This window comes from Harmonia axyridis, chromosome 1 (genome assembly GCF_914767665.1).
Source record: "Harmonia axyridis chromosome 1, icHarAxyr1.1, whole genome shotgun sequence".
NCBI classification, from domain to species: Eukaryota; Metazoa; Arthropoda; class Insecta; order Coleoptera; family Coccinellidae; genus Harmonia; species Harmonia axyridis.
Genome location: NC_059501.1, coordinates 64,774,625 through 64,799,712, shown reverse-complemented (window position 1 = coordinate 64,799,712; position 25,088 = coordinate 64,774,625). Strand labels below are relative to the sequence as shown.

Below are 25,088 nucleotides of genomic sequence, written 5' to 3'. Positions count from 1 at the left end.
TTGATGTGATAAAGCCAGGTATTATGCAGGTATTCTTTCAGATTCAGGAACTAAAGTGGTTCAACATACGTACTCTTCCAAATTCTGTATCTCAAGGAAGAACTTCTTGATATCTTTCAATCCCAAGAGATTGAATTGAAGGAAAAATAAGGAAACGGAATATTGCAACAGTACACAGAAAATAAGGAAAAAACTGAATCTTTACAGACCCAAAATAATAAATTTCTCCAAAGTATACTCTCAGTTACGTCAAAATTAATTTGCTCTGCATATCTAAAAGACACTTCAGTCAGATTAACAACAACTTCAAAGGTAAATATATGTAGTATCCATACTACAACGATAAGATAAATAGTAGCCACTGTAAGGCCAGGCGCAAAATGACTCGCAGTTTCGTGAGGTGACGCAGCGTGAGTCACGGCGAGATTTTGTGAATGTAATAAATAAATACCACTGCGCATACATAATAGCAGTGTGACGTGACGCAGGTTTTGCTTAACGTGATCCTGCGGAACGCAGTGTCCATCCCGCAGTTTCTTGTATGTATTCACGGTGAGTAGAAGTGAGAAATGGAAGAAAAATTAATTGAAGCCGTGCGAATTCGGCAAGTTTTGTACGATACAAGCCATGTAGACTATATGAGGGCAAAACTAAAAACTGAAACGTGGGTGGAAATCGCTAAAGAAATCGGAATGAAAAGTGGTAAGTTTATTCATTTATTATAAATAGGGTAATCTTGCAATAATTATTAACAAAGCTACAGAGAATTTTCTGAAAAAAATGTCCAAAAAATTACCATCAACTGTACATATCTCAATATTTCCCTCTTGCAACACTTTCCCTCTGCCAAGGTATCGCTCCTGCGGAGTTAAAATAATTTTTGAAGTTTTCCCGAATCTCAAAAGCTTTCTGTGTACTTCGAGAATTGTTCGATGTTCGATGTTTAATATTTATTAATATATATTGTTGTAGGATCTGAAGCAAAGGCGTTGTGGGAAAAACTACGACATTCATTGAGAGATGCGATTCGAAGACAACAAAAATGTTTCAAAAGTGGAGCAGGTGCGGAAACTATCAAAGAATGGAAATTTCAGAAACAGATGGGATTTCTGCAGCCTTATATGGCCAATAAATCAAGGGAAGGAAACCTCCGCCAAGACGGTGAAACTGAAATCCTAACACAAGATTTTGAAATCAATGTAGAAGCTGCAGAGGTAGACAAAGAACATTCACAACAAATGAATATAGAGGAGCAACCTGAAAATGTGGAGGATGAATCCCAACCCAAGGCACTTTCAGAAACTGTTCCCACAATGTTATCTGCAAAGCGAACGTCAATTGCAACCCCCAAATCAGTTAAAAAAATTAAGAATGATAATGTTACTAAACTTTTTAAAGAGACTATCGAGAAACATGAAGAGAGAAGTAAAGCAAGAAACGAAGAGAGAAAAAATTTGGTACAGCAATTACAACTCACACATAATGATCCCCTATTTAACTTTTTTTTGGCGATGTACCAATCTACTAAAAGAATGCCATCCTCCTATCAACACATGATTAAAAATCGTTTGTTCAACGAAGTTTCACAAGCAGAAGCCATGTTACTGGGAATTAGTCCTGCTGTCCAGCAGCAGCCCAGCCTTGATCAGCAGCAACCCTACTACCAGACTTTACATTCTCTTCCTGCAGCCACTCCATCCAACAGCAGAGCATCAACAGCAACCAGTTTCTATTCGGAACAGTCACCATTAAGCCCCTCCGATATCCGTCCGGAAAAAAACGATTACTCCACAAGTAGCAGTGGTAACGAGCTGATGAATTTTATCACTACTTTTGCGGAGAAATAATTAAGTTAATGTAAATAAAATAAAGTTACCTTAGAAATACACTTAGTTTCTCTTCCGTCCCGATGGGCCTTGTAGCGTTACATCCTTCTGCGTCAATTTCTTTCTTGATGATCTCATGCACTTCGATGAACTGGTCACGGTTTAGCCGAAAATAATTTTTAAATTGTCCGTCGTTAAATTCTTTGGTTAAAGCAAATTCTCCGTGACTTTTTCTTCTTTTTAGGTATAAACTTCTCGCTGCCTTTCTTTTGGTCAGTTGGGAGGTAAAAAATAACATTTCGGAGACAAACTCATCTTCCGAATCAGATTCAGAATTGAAGTCAAACAAAAGAGCAGTAGCTGTTTCCATTTTGAGCTTGTAACCAACTGCGTTATAGCAACCAAAAGCAAGTACTGCGATCGTATTTGCGCGGTTCCCGCGTTCGCAGCTAACCTCCTCAAAATTCCGCCGCGACTCACGCTGCGACGCCTCACGAAACTGCGAGTCATTTTGCGCTTAGCCTAAGGGTCGATTAACAAATACAGGTATTTTGAACACTTTAATCGTTGATTTAACAAACTTGGAAATACAAATATAAACAAAATGGAGGTTAGGTTTGCTGCTTAAGGTGTGACGCCCTCAGAGGAAAGAAAACATAGAGGTGCCTTATAGCATTTGTTGACATCGCTATAACATTTTTGTTTACAAACACTTATAATGTACTGCGTTGCCATTCTAAGGAAGAAGTAAACTTTTCTCCGTTCTGTGGCATAGATGTTTTGCGAATATTCTGTGGATTTGGCAACACGGTTCTGTTGTTGTTATTGCACGTGACAACTAGAGGTGAGTTAGTGGTGAACTGAAATATTTTAATTTCACGTTTGTAATCGGCGTTTGTGTGTACAAGTTCGTGAATTTTAAGTTACTTATTGTTAATTTTAATCATGGTAAATACTCGAAAATCATGTATAGTGTGTAAAACATCCGGAAATGAAAACATAACCTATCATAGGTAAGTTCACGTTTTGAGTCCATAGGCGTAGAATATATCTCGTCTATGGCGTAGTATTTGTGAGATATTGAAAACTTAATTCACTAACATTTGTAGGTTTCCTTCAAATAGAGAATTTAGCAAAATATGGTGCCACGCGTTAAGATTGCAAATGAACAATTTGCCGAAATATGCATATGTTTGTTCCAAACATTTCAGCACCGAAAACTTAATAAGAGGCAGTAAGAGAACCACACTTTCTAAATATGCAGTTCCTCGAATTAGCGAGTTTGAAAGGTGAGCATTAATATGTATATATTTTTAAATATGTAAGAGTGTGAATCTTTTTGTAATTGTTTTTTTGTTTCAAAACTTGACGTAGTCCTCACATTAGTACATTCATCAATTTTTCAGACCTGAATTGAAAAGAAGTTCCAGCACGGAAACTGCAAGTTCCAGAACAGTAACAATCCCAGACACTGATAATCAAAGGTAGTTGTGCTATTATTATTAATTGAAAAATAATATATATATACATAATCTTAGTTTCAGCCTATTGTCTTCTCCCAAAAAATTCTTAATTAAACGTGTAATTGAGAGTCTCCCAGAAAGTCGAGAATATGCATTCAAAAATTCCTTCAGTACCGAAACTGCAAGTTCAGCAAGTTCGAGGACATTAACAGCGGATATTGTCTTTGGAAGGTATAAATATATTATATATATGAATTTATTTTATTATTTATTTTTTTGAAATAATTTGAAGTCAAACTGAAGGTATCACTCAATATTTGAATATTTTTTTCTAGCTTTGAGTCATCTCCTGAAGAACATGCTGCTTCTTTAACCGAAAAAGCTGCTCCTTCAACTGAAAAATGCACAGCTGGGGGGCTCAAAAGAAAGTAGGTAGAAATAATTATTTCATAATAAGATGTTTCATAAAATATAATCTATTCAACACATCTAATTTTGGGTGCAATTTGAAATATTATACAATTTTTAGGTTTGAGGCTTTAGTAGATGAAGAAAATTTTCCATCAGTCATTACACCATCTAGCCCTGGAATTTCAAATATCACACTGAAAAAGTAAGTTCTCAGCCTGCTTAATTTTTTTTTAATTGCATCAGATTTTTCCTTGTAAATAGTTTTAATTTGAAAAATTTTAGGCGTAAACTCAATATGCCACGTTTCTTTGGCGACATAGAATATGAAGATCTGGAGGATCCAAATAGGCGAAAAATTTGTTGGAACATCATTACAAATACAGTAAACAAGCTGAAGATATAATATTCAAGCCAAAAGAAGACGGAGGGAGAATAAAATATACTCACTAGAAAGTTTGACAAGTGATTTGAGAAAGAAAAACTGGATTTCAGAGAGTGCTGAAATGAATTTGAATGTAAATATTTCTCATTGCTTAAATTCAATTGATAAAACACATACTTTAATTTTACAGAGTTCAATGACGGAATCAGCCAAGCAACTGTTTTCTCTCTTATTGAGAAAACGAAAGAGGAAATTCTCACCACAACTGAGGCAGTTTGCATTAACTCTGAATTTTTATTCGAAGAAGGCCTACAATTATGTTCGTCGAACTTTTTCGAATGTGTTACCACATACAAGAACGCTTGCAAAGTGGTATTCCACCGTTAATGCTTCTCCAGGTTTCATGGAAGAAGCTCTTTCTGCTATTAAAATAAAATGCATGGATGCTGCCCAAAAGGGTCATCAAATATTGTGCAATTTAGTGTTTGATGAAATATCACATTCACAAGTCATATTATGTTATTCTGTCTACTGTGTTGTGTTGTATATATCTCAAAATTTTATAAATAATTATATGTTTTAAAACTACTTTTTTCTGTTTTTATACCCAAGCATATGTGAACGTTAAGTAAAGTTATATAATAAACCAATAAATATGTGCATTATTATTTCCTCATTGACATGGAATTACATAAGAAATATTGTGAATGGGCACTTTTCGTAATTTACAAAGAAATATGCTGAAAAAACTTCAGGAAAAATTGGTTATTATTATTCCACTTTAGCTAACACTTAATTGCGATGCTTTTTTCGAATCCTCAGGTGCACTAGGATAGCTACAGGTCCCAAATATTGGGGAATCATCTCCCATTTCCTCTAATAATATTGCTTTATTGTTTGAAGTTAACAATTTTTCACCAAAAAATGATAAAAAACATTGTATTTTACGACAGTTTATTTACTATTTCCATAACATATCTACTCAAATATCTCATTACTTCTTAAAGAAAAAATGAAACTAGCTGGTTTTCATTTTGAAATATGGAAGTCATTTATATTCTGATTATAGTTCAATATCGATTTTTGTAATATTAATCCTTACTAAGAAACCATTGACTACGCCACTGAAATGTTTACTTCACCTCTAGTTGTCAATTTTGCAGGTTTGTTGTTTTTCTATCTCACTTTATCATCATACTGTTGCAATTGATTACAATACAACGCTTTTTACCTCTAAGGGCACCTCTATGTTTTCTTTCCTCTGAGGTGACGCCGTTATCTATTCGTGTCTCGACAGAACTGGCATCTCCACCACAGAATACTAATAATAAGAAATGCAATCTCCCTACTAATCTGTGGAAACAAAATAGCCGCCATCTTGATTAGGTCCGCACTCGCGACACCAACGGGCAAAGTGAGAAATAGGCTTTCTTCAGGGCGGGAAAATTTGAAATTACCGCAGGAAAGTTTGAAATGTAAGCGGCCTTTAATTCTACTAGTAAAAAGAGCAAAAATTGATTTCACTCTATATTATTTGACTTCTATCTAATATTTCAATGGACACACTACATGGAACAAACAGAAATACAGTACATATTTTATAATATTGTTGGTTGATAATGACTGTACGATTAAATGAAATTAGCAGGTAAAGGTCAAAAATTAATCATGGAAATTCCAGTTATTAGTTGCCGACCAGTTTCGTTATACCTTCAGGCTCAGAAAGAAGGAATACAATATTAAATATAAACTTAAGTCTATGAAAGTGTAAAAAAATTATCTATTTTTATGTTCTCTGGTTTCAAAGCAATTGCAACCTCTTCGTATTTTGAAAAATGACGAGCTTTTTGTGAGAGGTCTGCGATATATGGGATTTTAAAGTATGTTGGCTTCACGTCGGCAACTAATAAATGGGTTTTCCATGATTAATTATTGACCTTTACCGGTCAAATTCATTAAATCATTTATAATTCTGTTAAAAATTGATGATATAGTAATCAAACAGCCATTTTAGGATGTACATAACCAATGGAGTCGTCGATCGAAGATTTGAGGCACTCATTTCAATCCTTAGACTAGACCAAAAGTTGTGCAGACCTGTAAACAGATATTAGAATGTCAACGAATTTATTCAATAATTTTATGATCAATAATAAGTTTTTTTTTTTTATAGGTGAAAAATCTTGCATCAACTGCACAAAACAAACACAATAAAGCTTTGTACAGCTGCCTGAGAGGATCCTTCCTCACAGGAGACACTGCAAGGGTCCGCACTCAAACAGTAGTGTCAGATTCTTACTGACTAAAAAACACCATCGGTAAAAAAACAAATCTCTAATAAATATATCACAAATAATAATTTTGGAATTGAAATTGAATTGAAATGTTGAGTTTTTTCAAATACCAAATTATGTTTGGTTTTTCAAACTAAAAACAAATAACATAATATAAGATCAAAAGATTTAAAAATTTTTTTTATTGAACAAATTGATTTTTTTTTAATGCTCACAAAGATAAATAATAAAAATGTTGGTTTTTCAAACAAAAAATAAATTAACATAATATCTAATATCAGTCTTAACGGATAAAATTTTTTTTTTCAACGAATGTTGAATATTTTTCAATACTACTATCCGAAAATGTTTGGTTATAGAACGTTAACGTAAAATCATCTAAAAATATTGGAACAAGATAAATTTTTTTTTAACGAATGTTGAGAATTTTTTTAATATTTGAATAAAAAATGATGTATTTTTTCAAACACAAAACAAATTAACTTAATATCAGAGAAAATGGTTTTAAAAATTTTTTTTTCATCAAATGTTGAGTTCTTTGAATATTCGCAAAGAAAAATGATGTTCGATTTTTCAAACAAAAAATAAATTAACGTAATATCTAATATCAGTCTTAAAAATATTTAAATTTTTTTCAAAAAAATGTTGAGTTTTTTTAATAGTAGAATAGGAAATTGTTTGATTATCGAACTGAAAACGAATTAATAAAAAATTATCTAAAAATAGAGTAACAAGTTTAAATTTTTTTTTTCAACGAATGTTGAGGTTTTTTAAATATTTGGATAGAAAAATAATTCGTTTTTTCAAACTTAAAACATAATAACGTGATAATATATATAAATAAAAGACTCATTATAACAATATCACAAATGAAAAAATTAAATCAGTCAAAAAAATTTTTTTTTCAACAAATGTTGAGGTTTTTGTTCTTTATATTCGAATCCAAAAATACTGCTTGTTTTTTTAAATTACTGGCAGTTCCTGTTTTTAACTGGTTTTTTTCCTTCAAATATTTATAAATAATTAACCGTGCAGTCATATTGAGAATTTTTTCTGTTATGTTATGTTCCCCACAAAATGAAAAATTAACGAGTTCTTTTTTGAAGGAATTTCGAAAGTTATCTACGAGGTTAACATTGTGGGCATTTGCGTGGAGGTATTTATAACATTTTTCATGTATTAAATCTATAAATTGAACTAACCTTTCACTCGGATAATTCAATCTTGTTCTCTCATCGTTCTCTTTAAACGTAACGAATAGATGCTGATTTGAAATCACATCATTCGAGAATAAGTTATTTCGACACTGAACACAGTCCAGTACATCAACTTTGCTCAAAATATACCCTGCTACATAAGCAGTAGCATAATTTTGCTCCAAAAAAATTTCATCCGTACTATCAGGAGTGTCAACAATTGTATTACTACAAGATGTTTCAGGAGTTTGGTCAATGGTGTCTGAATACTTTTCAATAAATTTACCAAAATTCCCTAAAAATTCACAGAAATCATCCTCACAATTTCTTGATTTGCTGAGCGGAGAACTTAAATTATTAATAATTAAAGTTTTCATAGCTGCAACAAAATGTTGGCATGTGGGATTCGTATTGCAGACACCATGCTGCCTTATCTGGCCAAAAAAGTTTTCTAAAGGATCTTGATTCAAGTTCCTTAAATTCAAAAATGTTATCCCCTGCAATTGTAACTTTTTCCAAAGTAAAATGATTGCTCTAATACTTGTTAGCCACCCATCAACGAATTTAAAATTATTTCTCAACTTTCCCTGCTTATCAAAAATTTTCCATCTATTAATTTTAGACAACATGTCAGACCAAAACTCTAAATGAGGAGAATTACCCGATAGTGCAGATCGAAATTTTCTTCCTTCGTGATTACGCACTTGTGAACTGTTCAGTGAGTCAAATAAATTATCCATCAGATGACAGAATTCCGCAGTATGTAAAGAATCTGATTTCAAATGTCCAGAAGAATGAAATGTTTCAATGGCTGCTGCCATTGTTTGACTCAGCTGTCGAGCTGCTACTTTAACTTTCATTTTCATGTAAGAATCTTTGAAATTGAAATAAGACTCTTTCATTCTAAACAGACATCTATAAGTACGTCTAGAATTATCGAATTGGGAAGCTTGCAAAATATGTTCCATGCTTGCAAACTTTCCTTTTTCAAATTCTATCCTACAATCAATTATTGCGTTTCTTGTATTTTTTAAAAGATGTGGTGCGTCGAATATTGTTACCACTAATTCTCCATCAACTATAAATTGATATGGACTTGGGTTTTTGTCTGGAAACTCTCTAGTGAGAGCAGCAATAGCCGCCCTATTAGAGCTACCCTGGTCACAAACTGTGGCACAAACCTTCATCCCTACCAATCGTAGCTCTCTGATATCTTGAATAATCATTTATTTCAAATTATCAGTTTTTATGGAGTCTTTAGTGAAAAAATATGCGACAGGCATCTTGTAACATTTACTGATGCCCCGTATCATGAAAATGAAAGCATGATTTGCAGGGTTGGATGTTCTACCCTTTGTGCCCAAATCCTCGAAGCCAGATATTCTTTGCTTGTGGCTTTCATAGTAGAGACCACTACTCAAAGACATCTCATCAAAAATTAAGGCACAATAACGATCAATCTCGTCCATGTTTTCAACGTGAATTTTCAAGTTTTCCAAAACAGGTTTAAGAAGTCCACATTCGAAAGGTATTGAAGCCAAAATTAATTGAAGTGATCTAGGTGATGGTAACTGAAAAATATTTCGAAGATAGTTATAAAGTTTTGGACTCCTTTTAAACAAAGATAACGCAAAAGCTTTATCTTCTGTAGACCACCGGCGAGCTGTTGGAGGCTTGTTGGCATTTCTTAATTGTGAATTTATGAACTGCGTGGTGACTTTATTCAAATTGTCTTCAATAAATTGAAATTTACCAACTTTGTACAATTCTTTCAGTGTTCGAAACTGAATACGCTCATTATTTAATAAATTTTTGAGTTTCGATAATCTGGAAGACACAGTTCTATGAATTTTGTACATGGACTCCTGCTCAAAGGATAAATCTGATTTATGAAGCCCAACTTTCCGTAAAAATCCTGTTTGTCTGTCTGTCAAAAATGAGTACATAGCTAATGAATTTTTTTGAGCTGTTTCAGAACTAGAAAATTCACTTGTACATGATACGGGGCTACTTACTGGAGTTGATGGATTAGATATTGAGGGAATAGGATTGAGAGGATCAGATGTTGAGGGAATAGGAGTGCGAGGATTATATGGTGAGGGCATAGAAGAGCAAGAATTAGATGTTGAGGTCATAAGAGTGCTTGGAGTGATAAGTACATCACTAATAATATTGATGCTGGCTTTGGAGGATAACCTATCAGTTTCAGACTTAAGTGTGTAATTATGTTCATTAAGAACATGATATTTTGGTGGAAATCTTGGAACAGCATCAACACGAAGACGGAAAACAAGGTTAGGGTTAGGGCAATTAAAATCAGATGGTAAAAAATGATCCTCACATATTCGAAAATATGAACATTTCACGCTCGGTTCTATTCCGCAAACTTTTTGCCATGACAATAACCTTGATGGATTGGTAGGAAAACAGAAAAAGCGCTTGTTTTGCTGATGGTTTAGGGTTTTAGACCTATAAGAATTTTTACAAGATGGAAATTTGCAATAGAATACATTTTTATAAAGGTAAAGTTTCACTGGTTTTGGTGGCATTTTCAGGAATGGGTAAATGGGATGAGATATCCTTAACAAGAAAAACAATAATTGCGAAGAACGATGAGAAACTATAGTGAATTACCTAGTAAATTATTTTCATTATACACTGCAACAAAACATTTTAACCGCTAAAACCGCGAAGGCGCCAAACTGCAACTGTCGAATGTCAATTTGGATTTTGGAACATTATCCTTCTTGTCATGAGCGACAGAGATAACCATACATCTTCTATGTCTTTCATTCTCTGTTAGGTAGGCGCATAGAATATTTGTTTCCAATTTAGTACTACGAGTTTCACCCCCCTGATCTCCACCTTCAACGGCCATAATACTTTTCTAGCTGCGCATGCGCACTAGACTGATCATAATAGTTGTCAGCAGGTTGTTTTATAGAAGTGGACTGGCGCCAAATATATTTGGCCAGCGGTTCTTACTTCAACACCCCCTCCCAAACTGAGGAACTGACAACTAGTCAACAGATAAGACATATACAGATAAGTTCCAACCAACTGATTTCAATAGTTAAAATAGAATATATACAGTACAATAAATACAAATAATAGTTAGTATTTCTTTTGAGTTTATATAAATCAAGCCTTAAAACTAAATCAACAGGATTGTCAGTGGAACTGTAGAGGCTATTACTGTAAGGCAATCGAATAGGGTTCTTTATAGCGAACCAACTTTCCTGAATATTTTGTATGGTATCAATACATTGTTTCCAGGGACCGGAGACCCTTCTACAAGTGATATTATACCATCAGATCAACATATACATATAACAGATACATATTAAGTTCCTTCATATAGAACTAACTTGATTAATTCATCACACACATTATACGTGTCCGAATTTTTTTTGCTTTCGCATCTATCATTACCAGGGACCGGAGACCCTTCAAATCAAGACAATAGTGTTTATGAAAGTATGTACCCAGGGACCGGAGACCCTTCTACTTGACTGGAATAAACACTTAACATATAAACATATTTATTAGAGTATATTTCCAGGAACCGAAGAACCTTTCAATAAAACTCCGACAAATACACAACAGATTTTTAGTATTGTCTAAGCATGTTTCCAGGAACCGAAGAACCTTTCCACACAGACAAATACTCAACAGATTTTTAGTATTGTCTAAGCATGTTTCCAGGAACCGAAGAATCTTTCCACACAGACAAATACTCAACAGATTTTTAGTTTTGTCTAAGCATGTTTCCAGGAACCGAAGAACGTTTCTACAGAGACAAATACTCAACAGATTTTTAGTATTGTCTAAGCATGTTTCCAGGAACCGAAGAACCTTTCCACACAGACAAATACTCAGCAGATTTTTAGTATTGTCTAAGCATGTTTCCAGGAACCGAAGAATCTTTCCACACAGACAAATACTCAACAGATTTTTAGTATTGTCTAAGCATGTTTCCAGGAACCGAAGAACCTTTCCACAGAGACAAATACTCAACAGATTTTTAGTCATGTCTAAGCATGTTTCCAGGAACCGAAGAACTTTTCCACACAGACAAATACTCAACAGATTTTTAGTATTGTCAAAGCATGTTTCCAGGAACGAAGAACCCTTCCACACAGACAAATACTTAACAGACATTATAGTATTATCCGAGTATGTTAAACAATACATGGATAAACAACAGATAACTGAAAAAAAAGAACATATTGGGTTATTTGTATACAAATCAACTGAAAAATCAAGCCTCATAGAATACAAGGTGATTACGAAATTTACTTAGCTTTGCTGCACTTAAAGGTTTTGTAAGAATGTCAGCAATCTGATCATTGGTATTAATCTTCACAATATTAATTTTCTTGTCACTTACATGTTGACGAATTAATAAATATTTACGTGCAATATATTTTAAACGACTTTTACTTGTACCTGCAAGACAGTTTTGTCTTGCTGCTTCATTGTCTTCATATATATCAACAGGAAATGAACTGATACCCACAGTTTCTGCCAATAACTGTGCTAAAAATAGAACTTCATTAGTAGCATGAGTAAGTGCAATAAATTCTGCTTCTGCTGATTTTTGTGCTAATGTTGATTGAAGTTTTGAGCACCATACAACCGGATTACCGAATGCAAAAATCACAAAGCCGGTTGTCGATTTTTGACTCTTCTTATCACCTGCAAAATCTGCATCACAATAGCATGACAACGTTGGGGAACCTGCTGTATATTTTAGAACCAACTGACTGGTACCTTTCAAATATCTGAAAACCCTTTTTACTAATGTCCAATGATACTGTTGTGGATTGGCTTGGAATCGAGATAAATAACCTACAGCAAAAGATATATCGGGTCTTGTAAATAAACTTAAATACAACAGAGAGCCTATGGCTTTCTTGTACGGAAAATCTGCTTCATTAGTAACTTCGGGAACTTTATTATTTCCTTGAGGAACCAATGGAGTATCAACAGAATTTGAGTTTTCCATTCGAAATTCTTTAAGCATTTCCTTCACAAATTGAGTTTGATGAAGAAACAACTGATTTTCTGATCTACTGATTTCCAAACCAAGAAACTTAGAAGGATAGCCAAATTGTTTGATATTAAAACGTGATTTGAACATATTGACATTTTCTTGAATAAGCTTTTCACTGGTACCTGTAATTAATAGATCATCAACATATACTAGAATCAAAATAATCTCACTATCTTCCTCTTTTTTATACAAACATGGTTCACGTAAATTTGGTTCAAAACCTGAATTCTTTAGAAAATTATCGAGTGTCATAAACCAACATTTTGGTGCTATCGATATTCCATAAAGAGCTTTTCGTAACTTAAGAATTACCTTAGTTTTATCCAGATTGATTCCTTCAGGTACACTTACATATTTTGGTCTATCAATTTCACCATAAAGAAATGCTGTTTTGATGTCCAACTGTTCAATATGCCATTTTCTAGAAACTGATAATGCAAATAATAATTTAACTACTGATAGAGTTGGTGTAGGAGATGCAGTTTCCTCAGAAGTATACTTTTCAGTATCTTTGCTTCCTACAACAACTAAACGAGCCTTATATACACCATTGTCTTTAACTGTAAATACCCATTTTAAAGGAATACTTTTCATACCTTGTTTTCTTTCAACAATTTCCCAAACATTGTGTTGGTTAATTGCTTCAAGTTCTGACTTAATGGCAGTCATCCACTTATCACTTTCTGAACTGGTGATTGCTTCTAGATACGTTTGAGGTGTTTTACTTGTCTGATATATCTTTGAATCATATACAAAACCAAATGGATTCAAAATTGTGACATTAACTGAAACTTTTATGTCAAGTCCACTGGTTTCTTCATTATCAAAATCTTGTAACTCGGGAATTTCTTCATATTCTATCTCATTATTTATCTGAGAATTAACTGAAATATTTTCTAACATATTCATTGCACTTGTTTGATCAACTGAATTATCTGAGTTCCTTTGTACTAGACTTCCAGAACCAGATTCTTGTTCAACTTGTATGTTTGTAACAGGTTCGTTTGCATTAGAAACAACAGATTTGCCATCAATAGGCATAACAGGTATGTCCTTACTGGACTCAGGTGGTTCAGATGAAATTATAAGTTCATCACTAGGGACTGATAACTTTGATTCACATGACTTGTAGGTCAGATTTTCATTAATTAAAACATTACAAGATGTAATTGTCTTATGTGTTATAGGGTCATACAACAGATAACCAGTATCGGTATACCCTACTAAATACATTGTACTAGATCTTGTGTTCAACTTTCTACCTTTTGGAACATTTTCATTTTTAACTTCTGCTTGTGAACCAAAAATTCTTATATTTTGCAGATCGGCTTGTTTTCCATAAAGTTTTTCATATGGAGTGAGAAAATCTACAGATGAATGAGGCGTACGATTGTATAGATAGCAAGCGGTCAAAAAAGCAAAACCCCAAAAAGTAACTGGGAAGCCTGATTCAAATAACAAGGCTCTAGCTCTTTCTTGGAGTGTTCTGTTAAACCTTTCAGCTGTTCCATTATGTTCATGTTGATAAGGTTCTGCTAACTGAATTCGTATACCAAACTGATCGAGAACTTGTTGACTTGTTTCACTGATAAACTCTGTTCCATTATCACACCGTAACTTACTGAATTGACCAGGACCAGGAAATAATGACTGGAAACTATTAAGAGCAGATTTCAAAAACTTAGAAGTTTCAGACTTTTGTTTCAACAGGAAAATTTGTGCATATCTAGAATAATCATCAAGAACGATTAAAACATACTTTTTCTTAGTGTATTGTGTTGGCGGATTAATAACTAACAGATCAGCATGAAGAATTTCACAAGCTCTAGTAGCTCTATCTCTTTCTTTCGCACATGTTTTTCTGGTCATTTTCGCTTTTGAACAAACTGAACAACTACCTGTGCCTAAATTATATGTGAGTTCTTTAACTCCTTGTCCTTGAACAACTTTAGGTAGTTTTCCTAAATAAGATGAAGATATATGACCCATTCTACGGTGCCACATACTACCTTCTTGAGCCAACCTTTTTAACTGATCACGAGTGAATCTTTTACGTAGCTTACGCGTTTCTCTTTTTGTATTATTAACGGTATTGGTTTTGATAACTGAGAGTTTCATTTCACTAAAGAAATTTTCTTTCAAATTAAACATTTTATTTGTACTTTTATTTTCTTTATAATTAACATTATTAACATTAACATTATTCGTTCCACTTAAATTTATCCTTGCTGATACTCTATACACGCCTTCCGAAACGAAAACTAGGGATATTTTTCTTCTTAATTTTCTAGACAAAATAAAACCATTATTAGCATTTAGTACAAGACTTGTCCCAAACTGAACGTTAAATGCACGGACACTGAGAACATTATCCCTTATTACCGGGACATACTGAACATTAGCTAGATGTACAATGTGCGAACTTTTTCCAAACTGTACAAGTAATGGAAGAGTTCCCTAACCTATTGACACTATGTTCCCAGTTTCCGATGCCAAAACAACAGGTATAGGCTTATCATAAGCCTCATAATCCAACAGAATATTTTGTACATTCACCACATGGTGGGATGCACCAGAATCAACTAGAAATGTTGCAAACGTACAGAAATTGTTTAGATCAAACAGTGACTTACTAGATTTGTATTCCTTCAGTTTCCTACAGTCCTTCTTTTCATGACCTTTCTTATGGCAGTAATAACAGAATCTCTCTGTGTTGGTACATGCAGCTGACCGATGGAATAATAAACCACACTTTTTACAGCTGGCTTCTCGTTTTTCAGCTGGAGTCATTTTCCTAATTTTTTCCAGTTGTTCGATAGAATAGGGACTACTGCCTCCTTTCTTCTCTTTCAAATACGAAGGACTTTTGAAAGAATTTTTTTCTTTCTTCGTATGGGGCTCCCTATATGACCTATCATGTCGACTCTTGTTGTCAACCTCTCTGAAGTACTGGCAGTTTGCTACCTCTAAAAATGCATTCTTCACAAAATCATAGGTTCTGGTTGCCTCGGGTAAAGTGGTCATCGTTGTGAAGAATGCCAGGAACCCATTAGCATTCTTTACCTTGTGTAGGAAATACGCTACCACTATTTTTGGGTCCAATGGAACACCTAGTTCCTTGAATTCTTGAATACCTTTCTCAAACTGGGAGACAGAATTGATCGGATTCATCCTTGGGTAGAACACCGTCGTGCCGAAGTTGTCCAGTAGTTCAACCATCTTCTGGACGTCATTTTTTCCAAACATTTGTGTCAGCTTTTGTAAAGCTTCGGCTGCTGACTGCTCATTCTCTATCACAGTTTTGGGAGCATGCTGCAACGATGCTTCCAAATATTGTAGCACTTGAGCATTGTACATGTGCTTTTCTTCTTTACTCATTATGCAGTCTGGTCCACCCATGTCGTAGTTCAAGAATTGGGAGCGTCCTAGAGCAAGCATGTCACGCTCGACTCTTTGTTTCCATGACCGGTAGTTGGAGTGGCCCTTTAACTTGTCACTATTTTCGTAATGCGGTATCACAAACGCCGCCATAGTCACCTTCTCTGCTATTTCGGATCCGCTACACGTGGACGTGTTGGAATTATTTAGATTTCCAATCTTTTCTGCAAGTAGTCGCACAAAACTCTGGTTGGTCAGCATCTCGAAAATGTTCTCTGGAACTTCCATTGTTGACACGTGGGATTGATCCATTTGTTCTTGATAACTCATTTTATTACTTAACACTTAACTTCTTGTTGATTGTGGATTGCTTTTAACGTCACAAGCTCTGCTACCATGTAAGGGTGGATTAACAAATACAGGTATTTTGAACACTTAAATCGTTGATTTAACAAACTTGAAAATACAAATATAAACAAAATGGAGGTTAGGTTTGCTGCTTAAGGTGTGACGCCGTTATCTATTCGTGTCTCGACAGAACTGGCATCTCCACCTTCAGCGGCCATAATACTTTTCTAGCTGCGCATGCGCACTAGACTGATCATAATAGTTGTCAGCAGGTTGTTTTATAGAAGTGGACTGGTGCCACAGATTACGGATAACATAGATAGAACACTCGCCTTCCCCCACCCGAAATTAAGTTTTAGTTCTTGGCCCGAGCGCTTGGAACCGCTGTAAGTCATTTGTTTACGTTTGGTTTGCTCTTGCAATATTATTTTAACCTAGAAGCTGAAACGAGACGTTTGTCATTGAAGTTGTTCAAGTAAGTACAATTTAGTACGCCGTAGAAATTCATTTGAAGAAAAAAATATATACTTCCAAATTTCGAGGTAAGTGCTTCAATCTAACAAGTTTCAATTAAATAAATAATGCATATATTATTTTATCAGAATGCCTAAAATAAAGAAATGTTGTGTACAAGGATGTACCGATAAGACAAGTACAAGACATCGTTTCCCTATGAGTGATTTGGATTTATTCGATAACTGGCTCCAAATTATCCAACCAAGAAATTGGCAACAATTGAGTAGGCATCGAATTTATGAAGGTTATTTTGTGTGCCATTCACATTTTGATAAAAAATATCATTTTCCAGGAAGCCATCGTGGTCTCACTTGTAATGCCATACCTACAATCGGTATTCCAGGTAATTTTATCGAATTTTTCAATTTTATTCATATTTAAATCCCTTAAATTTTTTTTTTCATTTGTACTGCCCAATGTCAAAATGGAGCTGTAACTTGTAGTTCATTCTGATTTAAATGATGCTTAGGATTAGACATTAGATTCATTTTAGTAAAAGTCGTAGGAAGGAAAGTATCACTTTCCAGGAAACCATCATTGTCTTAAATGTAATGGCATACGTACAACAGTATTCCAGGTAATTTTATCGAATTACTCAATTTTATTCATATTTAAACCCCTTAAATTTTTGTTCCATGTGTACTGTCCAATGGAGCTGTAGTATATTCTGGTTTAAACGATACTAACAATTAGGCATTACATGGTTAGTATATATTTTAGTAATAGTTATAGGATGTAGTATGTTTCTAGTTTGTTAGTTTTTGAATTCTGATGAACATTTGATTTTTTGTAGGTACCTTATGCACTGATCCAGAAATGGAGATTAATCATGCCCAAGAACCTATACATGAAGGTGAGTAACGATTTAATTGTATTTCTGAAATTGAAGATAAATTGATTTATATATTTTTTTCTAGATTTGAATGAGCCTATGGAAATAGAGGAATTCCAGGGAACTTCTCTAGTTGTAAATAATGAGGAGAGGCATGTTATTGAAAGTAAGTGTTATTTATTCAAATCAATTTATTTATGTTATTCATTTTTTGTTGAAAGTAATTTTCTTATTGTTGAAACTAATTTATTCATTTATCCTTTATGATTTAATGTTGATGCTCCTTTATTTATTGAATGTTGATTTATTTATACATATATTGTTTATTTTCTAGATTCGAATGAGCCTATGGAAATAGAGGAATTCCAGGGAACTTCTCAAGTTGTGAATAATGAGGAGAGGCCTGTTATTGAAAGTAAGTACCTTTTAATTTCTCTTGTAAAGTTAATAATTGTATAATATAAGATTACCCCCATGTTCCATACAAATTGATTGCAAATGTCATCGAATAAAATTTTTCATTATTATTATTCCATCTTTTTTTTTAGGTCGTGGAAAATCATTGTTGAGGCAACTTAGAGTTTCGAAATATAACTTGTCTCAACGAGAAAGGATTTTGTTCAATCTTTTGAAGAAAACTAAACATAGATATAACATGGTCTCCAATAAGTTCAACAAGTTCAAGAATAGGATGAATGAGGCGAAAAAATTTACGGAGAGTAATTTATTTGGAAAATTGGCTACCTCTGTCAACCAGGTAACCTTGGATTTTTTTGCCAGTCAAATAAGGAATCAAAGGCGGCAATTAAATGCAAGGAGATTCTCAGTTGATGAAAAAATTCTAGCTTTAGCATTATATAAATCATCTCCCAAAGGATATCGCCTGTTGAGTAAAATGTTTGCATTACCAACAGGTGCTACTCTGAGGAGATTATTGCTAAAGCTAGAATTTAAACCTGGTGTGAATGCTCATATTATGGAGCACCTTAAAAAGGTTGTTTATAAGATGAATGCAAAAGAAAGATTTTGTGCACTCATATTTGATGAAATGAGTGTACAAACTTTCATCTCCTATAGTCCTTATAAAGACGAAATTGTTGGCTTCGAGGACTATGGAGATGAAAAAAAGGCTGTTATAGCCGATCATGCCAATGTTTTTTTTATAAAAGGTTTGTACAAGTCTTATAAACAACCTTTGGCATTCACATTCAGCAGAGGAGCCATTAATTCATATAAATTGAAATTCCTAATAAAATTACTCGTAAAAGAATTAGAATTAATTGGGTTGGATGTTGTGGTCACAATTTGTGATCAGGGCACCACCAACACAAAGGCAGTGCAAATGCTGCTTCAGGAAGGAAGACAGGAACATGTGAATCATGACCATTTTGGTTTTTTTGTGGACAACAAAGAGATTGTTCCTTTATTTGATACTCCTCACCTAATTAAAGGTTTAAGGAACAATCTCTTGACAAAAGATGCACATTTTTTATTAGACGATGTCCCAAAAAAAGCAAAATGGAGCCATATCATACAGTTTTATAATTTGGACATATCTGACCCATCAACGAAGATATGTGCCAAATTAACTGATTCACATGTTCTGCCTGAAAAAATTAATAAAATGAAGGTGAAGCTGTGCACACAAGTGTTCAGCAACACTGTAGGAAGTTTAATGAAAAGAATTTCTGAATGGGGTGAGTTGCAAAAATGAAGAACTACTTGTATGATGATTTATTCTTCAAATTTCTACTTGACTAATTAATCAAGATCCATCTTTATTTTAAAATGATACTGAAACTATTTTTTTTTTCTTTTCAGATATTAAATACAAATGCAGTTTACCTTCTGAAGCAGCAGACACTGCCGAATTAATTTTATTTCTGGATAAATTATTCGATTCTCTCAATGTATCGAAGATTCGAAATACACAGGGTAAGTTTTTGAAGGAACCAATAACCACAAAATCGGAACATGAAATATTTTGGAAAAAATCAATAAAAATTTTTGAAAACATGTATTTCTATGATGAAAAAAAACAAAAAAATGTGGTGGTACCTACCATAAAAAATTTTATTTGGACTTTAAAAGCTTTCGTTTACCTTAAGAGGAGGTTGTTAACTGAAAAAAATTTCAAGTATATCTTGACTGGTGCTTTCAATCAAGATTGCCTTGAAAATTTTTTCAGTTATATCCGAGGGCATGGTGTAAGGAACACTAATCCAAATATTGGCCAGTTTATGTCCTCTTTCAAATGCCTTACTTTGAATAACTCCATGTCCTCCCATTCTGTAGGTTCCAACTGTGAAGAGGATTTAACATCACATTGTTTGGATAATCTAAAATCATTTGTTTTATCAAAATTTCCTTTACCTCAAAATGTTGTGCTTGATTTAAATATAGTTATTCCGAAATTAATAGTCCTTGAACAAAAATCAAAATTTAGTAGATGTACTTTAGTTTATATGTGTGGATTCATTTGTAAAATTTTATTTAAAGATAAATTGATCAAACAATGTGATAAGTGTAAAAAAAATTTAACCTTTAACAGTGAAGAATTGGGGGACATGGATTTTATTCAGGTAAGGCAGTATAAACACGGAAAGTTGACAAAACCTGGGCAATGTGTATCATTTTTATTTCGGCATTCTCTAAATTACCTTTTCTATATTATTCCGCGAATTTGTGAAAAAAAAAACATTTCCCTCTATTTGAAATCGTTTTTAATGAAATATTTGGACTTCAAAATTTTAAATTGTAATGAACATATGTTGGGGGAAAAAGTATGTGAGACAATAATAAGGTGTTCCTTGCACTGGTGGTGCAAGCAGGTAAACGAAATTATGAGTGGTACCGACACAAAATTTTCCAAGTTCCTTCTAACTTCCCCTAGTGAAGAATTTATTGATCCTATAAAAATAGGGGCAAAAAGGATCTTTGATACAAAGAGAAAAAAGAAATGATTTATTCATTTAATTTTATATTTATTTATTTATTTATATATTTATTCATTTATTTATTCATATATTTATTTATTCAAATTAATTTATTCATGTTATTCATTTTTGTTGAAAGTAATTTTATTATTGTTGAAACTAATTTATTCTTTTATTGTTTGAACTAATTTATTTATTTAATGTTGATGCTCCTTTATTATTTCAATGTTGATTTATTTATACATATATTGTTTATTTTTTGTTGATTTTTTTATTTTTGTTTACTGCTAATAAATTATATGTTTATTCTACTATCGACTTTTATTTGCACAAAATGTAATATCATCACATATTATACCAGTTATTTATAAAAAAATTCAAATGGTTTTTGGTCATCATAGCACCAAACTCCATTTGGATTGCTTAATATTTCGTTAATAAATTCAAAACAAGTATAGGAAAACCAGTCACTTCAAATTTCCCGCGTTTGTCGAGTTTGTTCTTGGCCCGACCACCAGGGGGAGTTAATTTCAAATGATTCTACTTTAGGTAGGGGAGTGTCCCATCTATGATATCCGTAATCTGTGACTGGCGCTAAATATATTTGGCCAGCGGTTCTTACTTCAACACCCCCTCCCAAACTGAGGAACTGACAACTAGTCAACAGATAAGACATATACAGATAAGTTCCAACCAACTGATTTCAATAGTTAAAATAGAATATATACAGTACAATAAATACAAATAATAGTGAATATTTCTTTTGAGTTTATATAAATCAAGCCTTAAAACTAAATCAACAGGATTGTCAGTGGAACTGTAGAGGCTGTTACTGTAAGGCAATCGAATAGGGTTCTTTATAGCGAACCAACTTTCCTGAATATTTTGTATGGTATCAATACATTGTTTCCAGGGACCGGAGACCCTTCTACAAGTGATTTTATACCATCAGATCAACATATAACAGATACATCATAATAGTTGTCAGCAGGTTGTTTTATAGAAGTGGACTGGCGCCAAATATATTTGGCCAGCGGTTCTTACTTCAACAGCCACCATAAACTAATAGTGGTACAACGATAAGCGATACCTAATAATAGCCTCGCTACAAAGATACGATAATAGTAGCCACGCTACAAAGATACGATAATAGTAGCCATGCTAAACGATAAACGATAATAATTGTCAAAAATAAAGAAAAACATATAATCTGTGCATCTGGAGCAAATTTAGGAAGAAAGGTTAAAGGTAAAAAGAATTATTCATCATTGTCATCGGTTTTGTCAAAATCGGTAGAAACATCATCATGGGTCATATCTAGTTTTATGTGTTTGACATGGAAATTGCCAAGGTCAGTCCCGTTCAAGTCTCTCAAATTATAAACTAACGGAGAAATAACTTTGTTCACTATACAGGGGATGTATTTCGGGGCTTACTTGGCCCAAAATTTATTTGAAGCGTCTGACAGAAAGAAATTCTTTTTCCAAACTCTATTTCCTACCTTGAAACGAAGATCGCGCTTCCTCAATTTATAACTATTTGCAGAGAGAGAGAACTGTTTTTTATTGTCACAGACATAGACAAGAGCCGTCGACCTTCGGTCCTTCAGCTCAATAAATTGAACATTAGAAAAATCAGAAAATCGGGGAACTGAGAAGTGTGACCAGATTCGAAAAAGAAATAAAAACATGGCTTATATCAGAGGATCGATACATGTTCCCTTAGAATGATCAATTCTAGTTGAGATTTAACTGGTCAAGTCTAGACAGGAATGAACCGAATGCGGAAAACACCGGATGAATTGGGATTCTCTATAAATTCCCAAAAATGTACCTACTACCGATGAAGACGATACACACCCGATAAAGAGAGAGAAAAAAATACCGATGATGACAAAGAAAATGATGATTAGAATAAGGATTGAAGAGGAATAGATGGTGAAATTGTTCATTTTGGTTTAGTTTTTTGAGTGAATCTAATTTTGATTTAAAATAGCTGTACACAGTTGTCATTGAATAACTCCACAGTAGTTTTTAAGTTTATTTGTAGTTTTGGAACGAATAAACTTATTATTATTATTAATATTTAACAAAAAAAAAGTATGAAATGTGCTGTAATCAAACTATCAATTTCCAAATTTCTGTCTTAGTTTCTGAAGAAGTGTTGATGTCGGAAACTTTCTTGTTGGGTTGTTGATGGGGTCTTCGTGGTAAAGCTGGACGATGTCTGACATCTCTTCCAGTCTACTGTAGAATCTTGCATTTAAATTTTGAAGCCTGTCTGAAATGGGTTGGATCTTGATTTTTGCATATAATAATTCATTGGGTGGGTTGTGCAATCTATTGTGTGAATGTCTTATTCTTGAAACGGTCCTCAGTGCTATTCTTTCTCCAGTTTCTATATTTCGGATTGCTGGGTTTCTGCAATTAATTAAAATTGGGTGGGCATACTCCAAAATTGGTCTGCATATCGACTTGTAGATTTTAGCAGCATTTTTCATGGATAGTCCCTGGTTTCCAATAACAAGTTTTGAGAAGTGTTTTGCTCGGGATGTTATTTTTTTCTTCATCTGTTTAGTGTGCTGGTTAAAATTCATTTTATTTTCTACGTAGACTCCAAGGTATTTTATTGCCTGTTGTGGGTGTTTCTGCTCGCTACCTAAGGATATTTTGGAGAGTTACTCGAGAGTCTATGATTGAAGATTATGAACTGGGATTTTGCTGGATTTGGCTTCAATCTCCAAGTACGAAACCATATTTCTATTTTTCTCATTAGTTCTTGAAACTGTTCTACACATTTCATTAAATTTTTCTCGTGGGATATCAAAAGAGTCTCATCAGCATACTGTAGAACATATTGTAGTTGGCTATCAGGATTAAATATGTCCGCACAGTAGAGGTTATAAAACTAGTAGTGGTGAGCCCTGTGGTGTCCCTTGTTGTGGTACAAAAATGTATGATTTGCTCTTCTTGATTCTTACACATAGTTGTCGATCTTCCAAGAAATCTCTTATAATATTTAATAGATATCTGGGTGTTTTCATCGAGTTAAGTTTGATTGAGAGACCTTTATGCCATACACTGTCAAAGGCTTTATTTATATCCAGGCTGATTGCAGATGTTTTGAAGTTCTTCAATGTGGCATTTTGACACATTGATATTAATATAGTCAGTGGATGTGTTGTAGATTTCTGATTTTGGAAGCCGAATTGAAAGTTGATCTTGCAGATTTTCAGTTAATTTTATTTTTATTATTTTCTCATAAATTTTCCCCAAAACTGGCAGAAGGGTTATCGGTCTGTAGTTTCTTGATTCTGAGTGATCCATGTTTGCTTTAGGTTCTGTTATTATACATCCTTTCTTCCATATTTTTGGGTATATTTCCTGATTGAGACAATGTTCGTAGATTATAAGGTGTTCATGTATTTTATCACTGAGTTTTTTAACAATTTTCCATGGTATGTAATCGATACCTGGGGCACTATTTTTGGAGTTGTGTACTATCTGAAAGAAGGTCTCTCTGTCGATTTTTATTTCTTCTGCTGCAATTTTCTTTGGGGTTGAAAAGAACTTTTCATACCACTGGTCAACTCTCCTCTCCTGGGATTTATCAAAGTTATTGTCGTTGTCGTAATTGAAGGCATTTTCGTAGTATTTTTCGAACAATTCTACTTTTTCCCCACCTTCGGAGTAAGATCTTCCATTTTCTATCAGAGTGCGAATTTTATTATATCGTTTATATCTTGACAGTTTTTTGATTTCTTGATAGAATGATCTCCCTTTAGATTTATTCTGTTACAGGCCCTTATCCAAGTGTGTTCTCTGTATTGGTGAATCATTTTTTGTACATTTTTGTTGTTTAGTTTCTGTTTCAAGTTAGGAATTATATTCCTGCAGTAATCCCTGTATATCTTTCTTTTGGTCTTAATCAGTTTTATTATATAAGGTGGCAGTTCATGAAGGTAATGGGTATGACTAATGGTGGGCGTATTGGCTTTGATAGTCTTGGACAGCATTTCGTTAAATGATTCTATATGTTTTTCGTTGATTGCTTGATCTCTGTTTTGTTCAATAAATTCCTTCATTGCTTCATTCACCCTTTTTATGTTGCACCTGCTGAAATCATAAGTGAAGCTCTCTTGTTCCTCATATATTGGTTTTTCTAGATCTAGTTCTATCATCGTCGCCAAGTGATCTGATCCCAAGTCTGAGATCAGGGGTAGGATTCTGTAACTTTCGTTATCATAGCAAACGAAAGCGATAACGTTACGAAGCGAAGCTAAGCGGAGCGAATGCGGTATTCTGTAAGCGTCTTTTTCTTTATCGTTTCGTTATCTTTACGCTTTTAGTTTCGTTGTCGGAGCTTACCGACTTTACACGAAGGAACATTGGCAACGTTGCAAATAAGTAGATATTTGAGCTACTGTAGGATTCTGCAGGTTTTGACATAT

General features: G+C 33.7%; 3 protein-coding genes across 4 annotated transcripts; all 3 read left to right on the top strand.

The window, feature by feature from the left end:
- Nucleotides 1-370: 370 nt before the first annotated feature.
- LOC123670870 lies at nucleotides 371-1,850 on the top strand. Its single transcript, XM_045604446.1, has 2 exons — nucleotides 371-702; nucleotides 973-1,850. Exons 1-2 carry the CDS (start codon nucleotides 570-572, stop codon nucleotides 1,845-1,847), a joined length of 1,008 nt encoding a protein of 335 aa, XP_045460402.1. The 5' UTR covers nucleotides 371-569; the 3' UTR covers nucleotides 1,848-1,850.
- Nucleotides 1,851-2,950: 1,100 nt separating this feature from the next.
- LOC123670876 lies at nucleotides 2,951-4,573 on the top strand. Of its 2 annotated transcripts, none has more exons than XM_045604452.1 (7): nucleotides 2,951-3,115; nucleotides 3,233-3,310; nucleotides 3,371-3,520; nucleotides 3,625-3,717; nucleotides 3,819-3,902; nucleotides 3,983-4,215; nucleotides 4,273-4,573. In XM_045604452.1, the coding sequence occupies exons 1-6, from the start codon at nucleotides 2,991-2,993 to the stop codon at nucleotides 4,101-4,103; spliced, it is 651 nt and encodes a 216-aa protein (XP_045460408.1). In that variant the 5' UTR covers nucleotides 2,951-2,990; the 3' UTR covers nucleotides 4,104-4,215; nucleotides 4,273-4,573. The 2 variants fall into 2 exon arrangements, with proteins under 2 accessions (XP_045460408.1, XP_045460407.1); XM_045604451.1 differs by having other exon boundaries at nucleotides 3,365-3,520.
- A 12,682-nt stretch (nucleotides 4,574-17,255) lies between these two features.
- On the top strand, nucleotides 17,256-21,602 carry LOC123672980. The gene is made up of 7 exons (XM_045607351.1): nucleotides 17,256-17,573; nucleotides 17,664-17,723; nucleotides 17,788-17,868; nucleotides 18,037-18,117; nucleotides 18,251-19,399; nucleotides 19,524-20,284; nucleotides 21,552-21,602. Exons 2-7 carry the CDS (start codon nucleotides 17,687-17,689, stop codon nucleotides 21,600-21,602), a joined length of 2,160 nt encoding a protein of 719 aa, XP_045463307.1. The 5' UTR covers nucleotides 17,256-17,573; nucleotides 17,664-17,686.
- The last annotated feature ends 3,486 nt before the right edge of the window (nucleotides 21,603-25,088 follow it).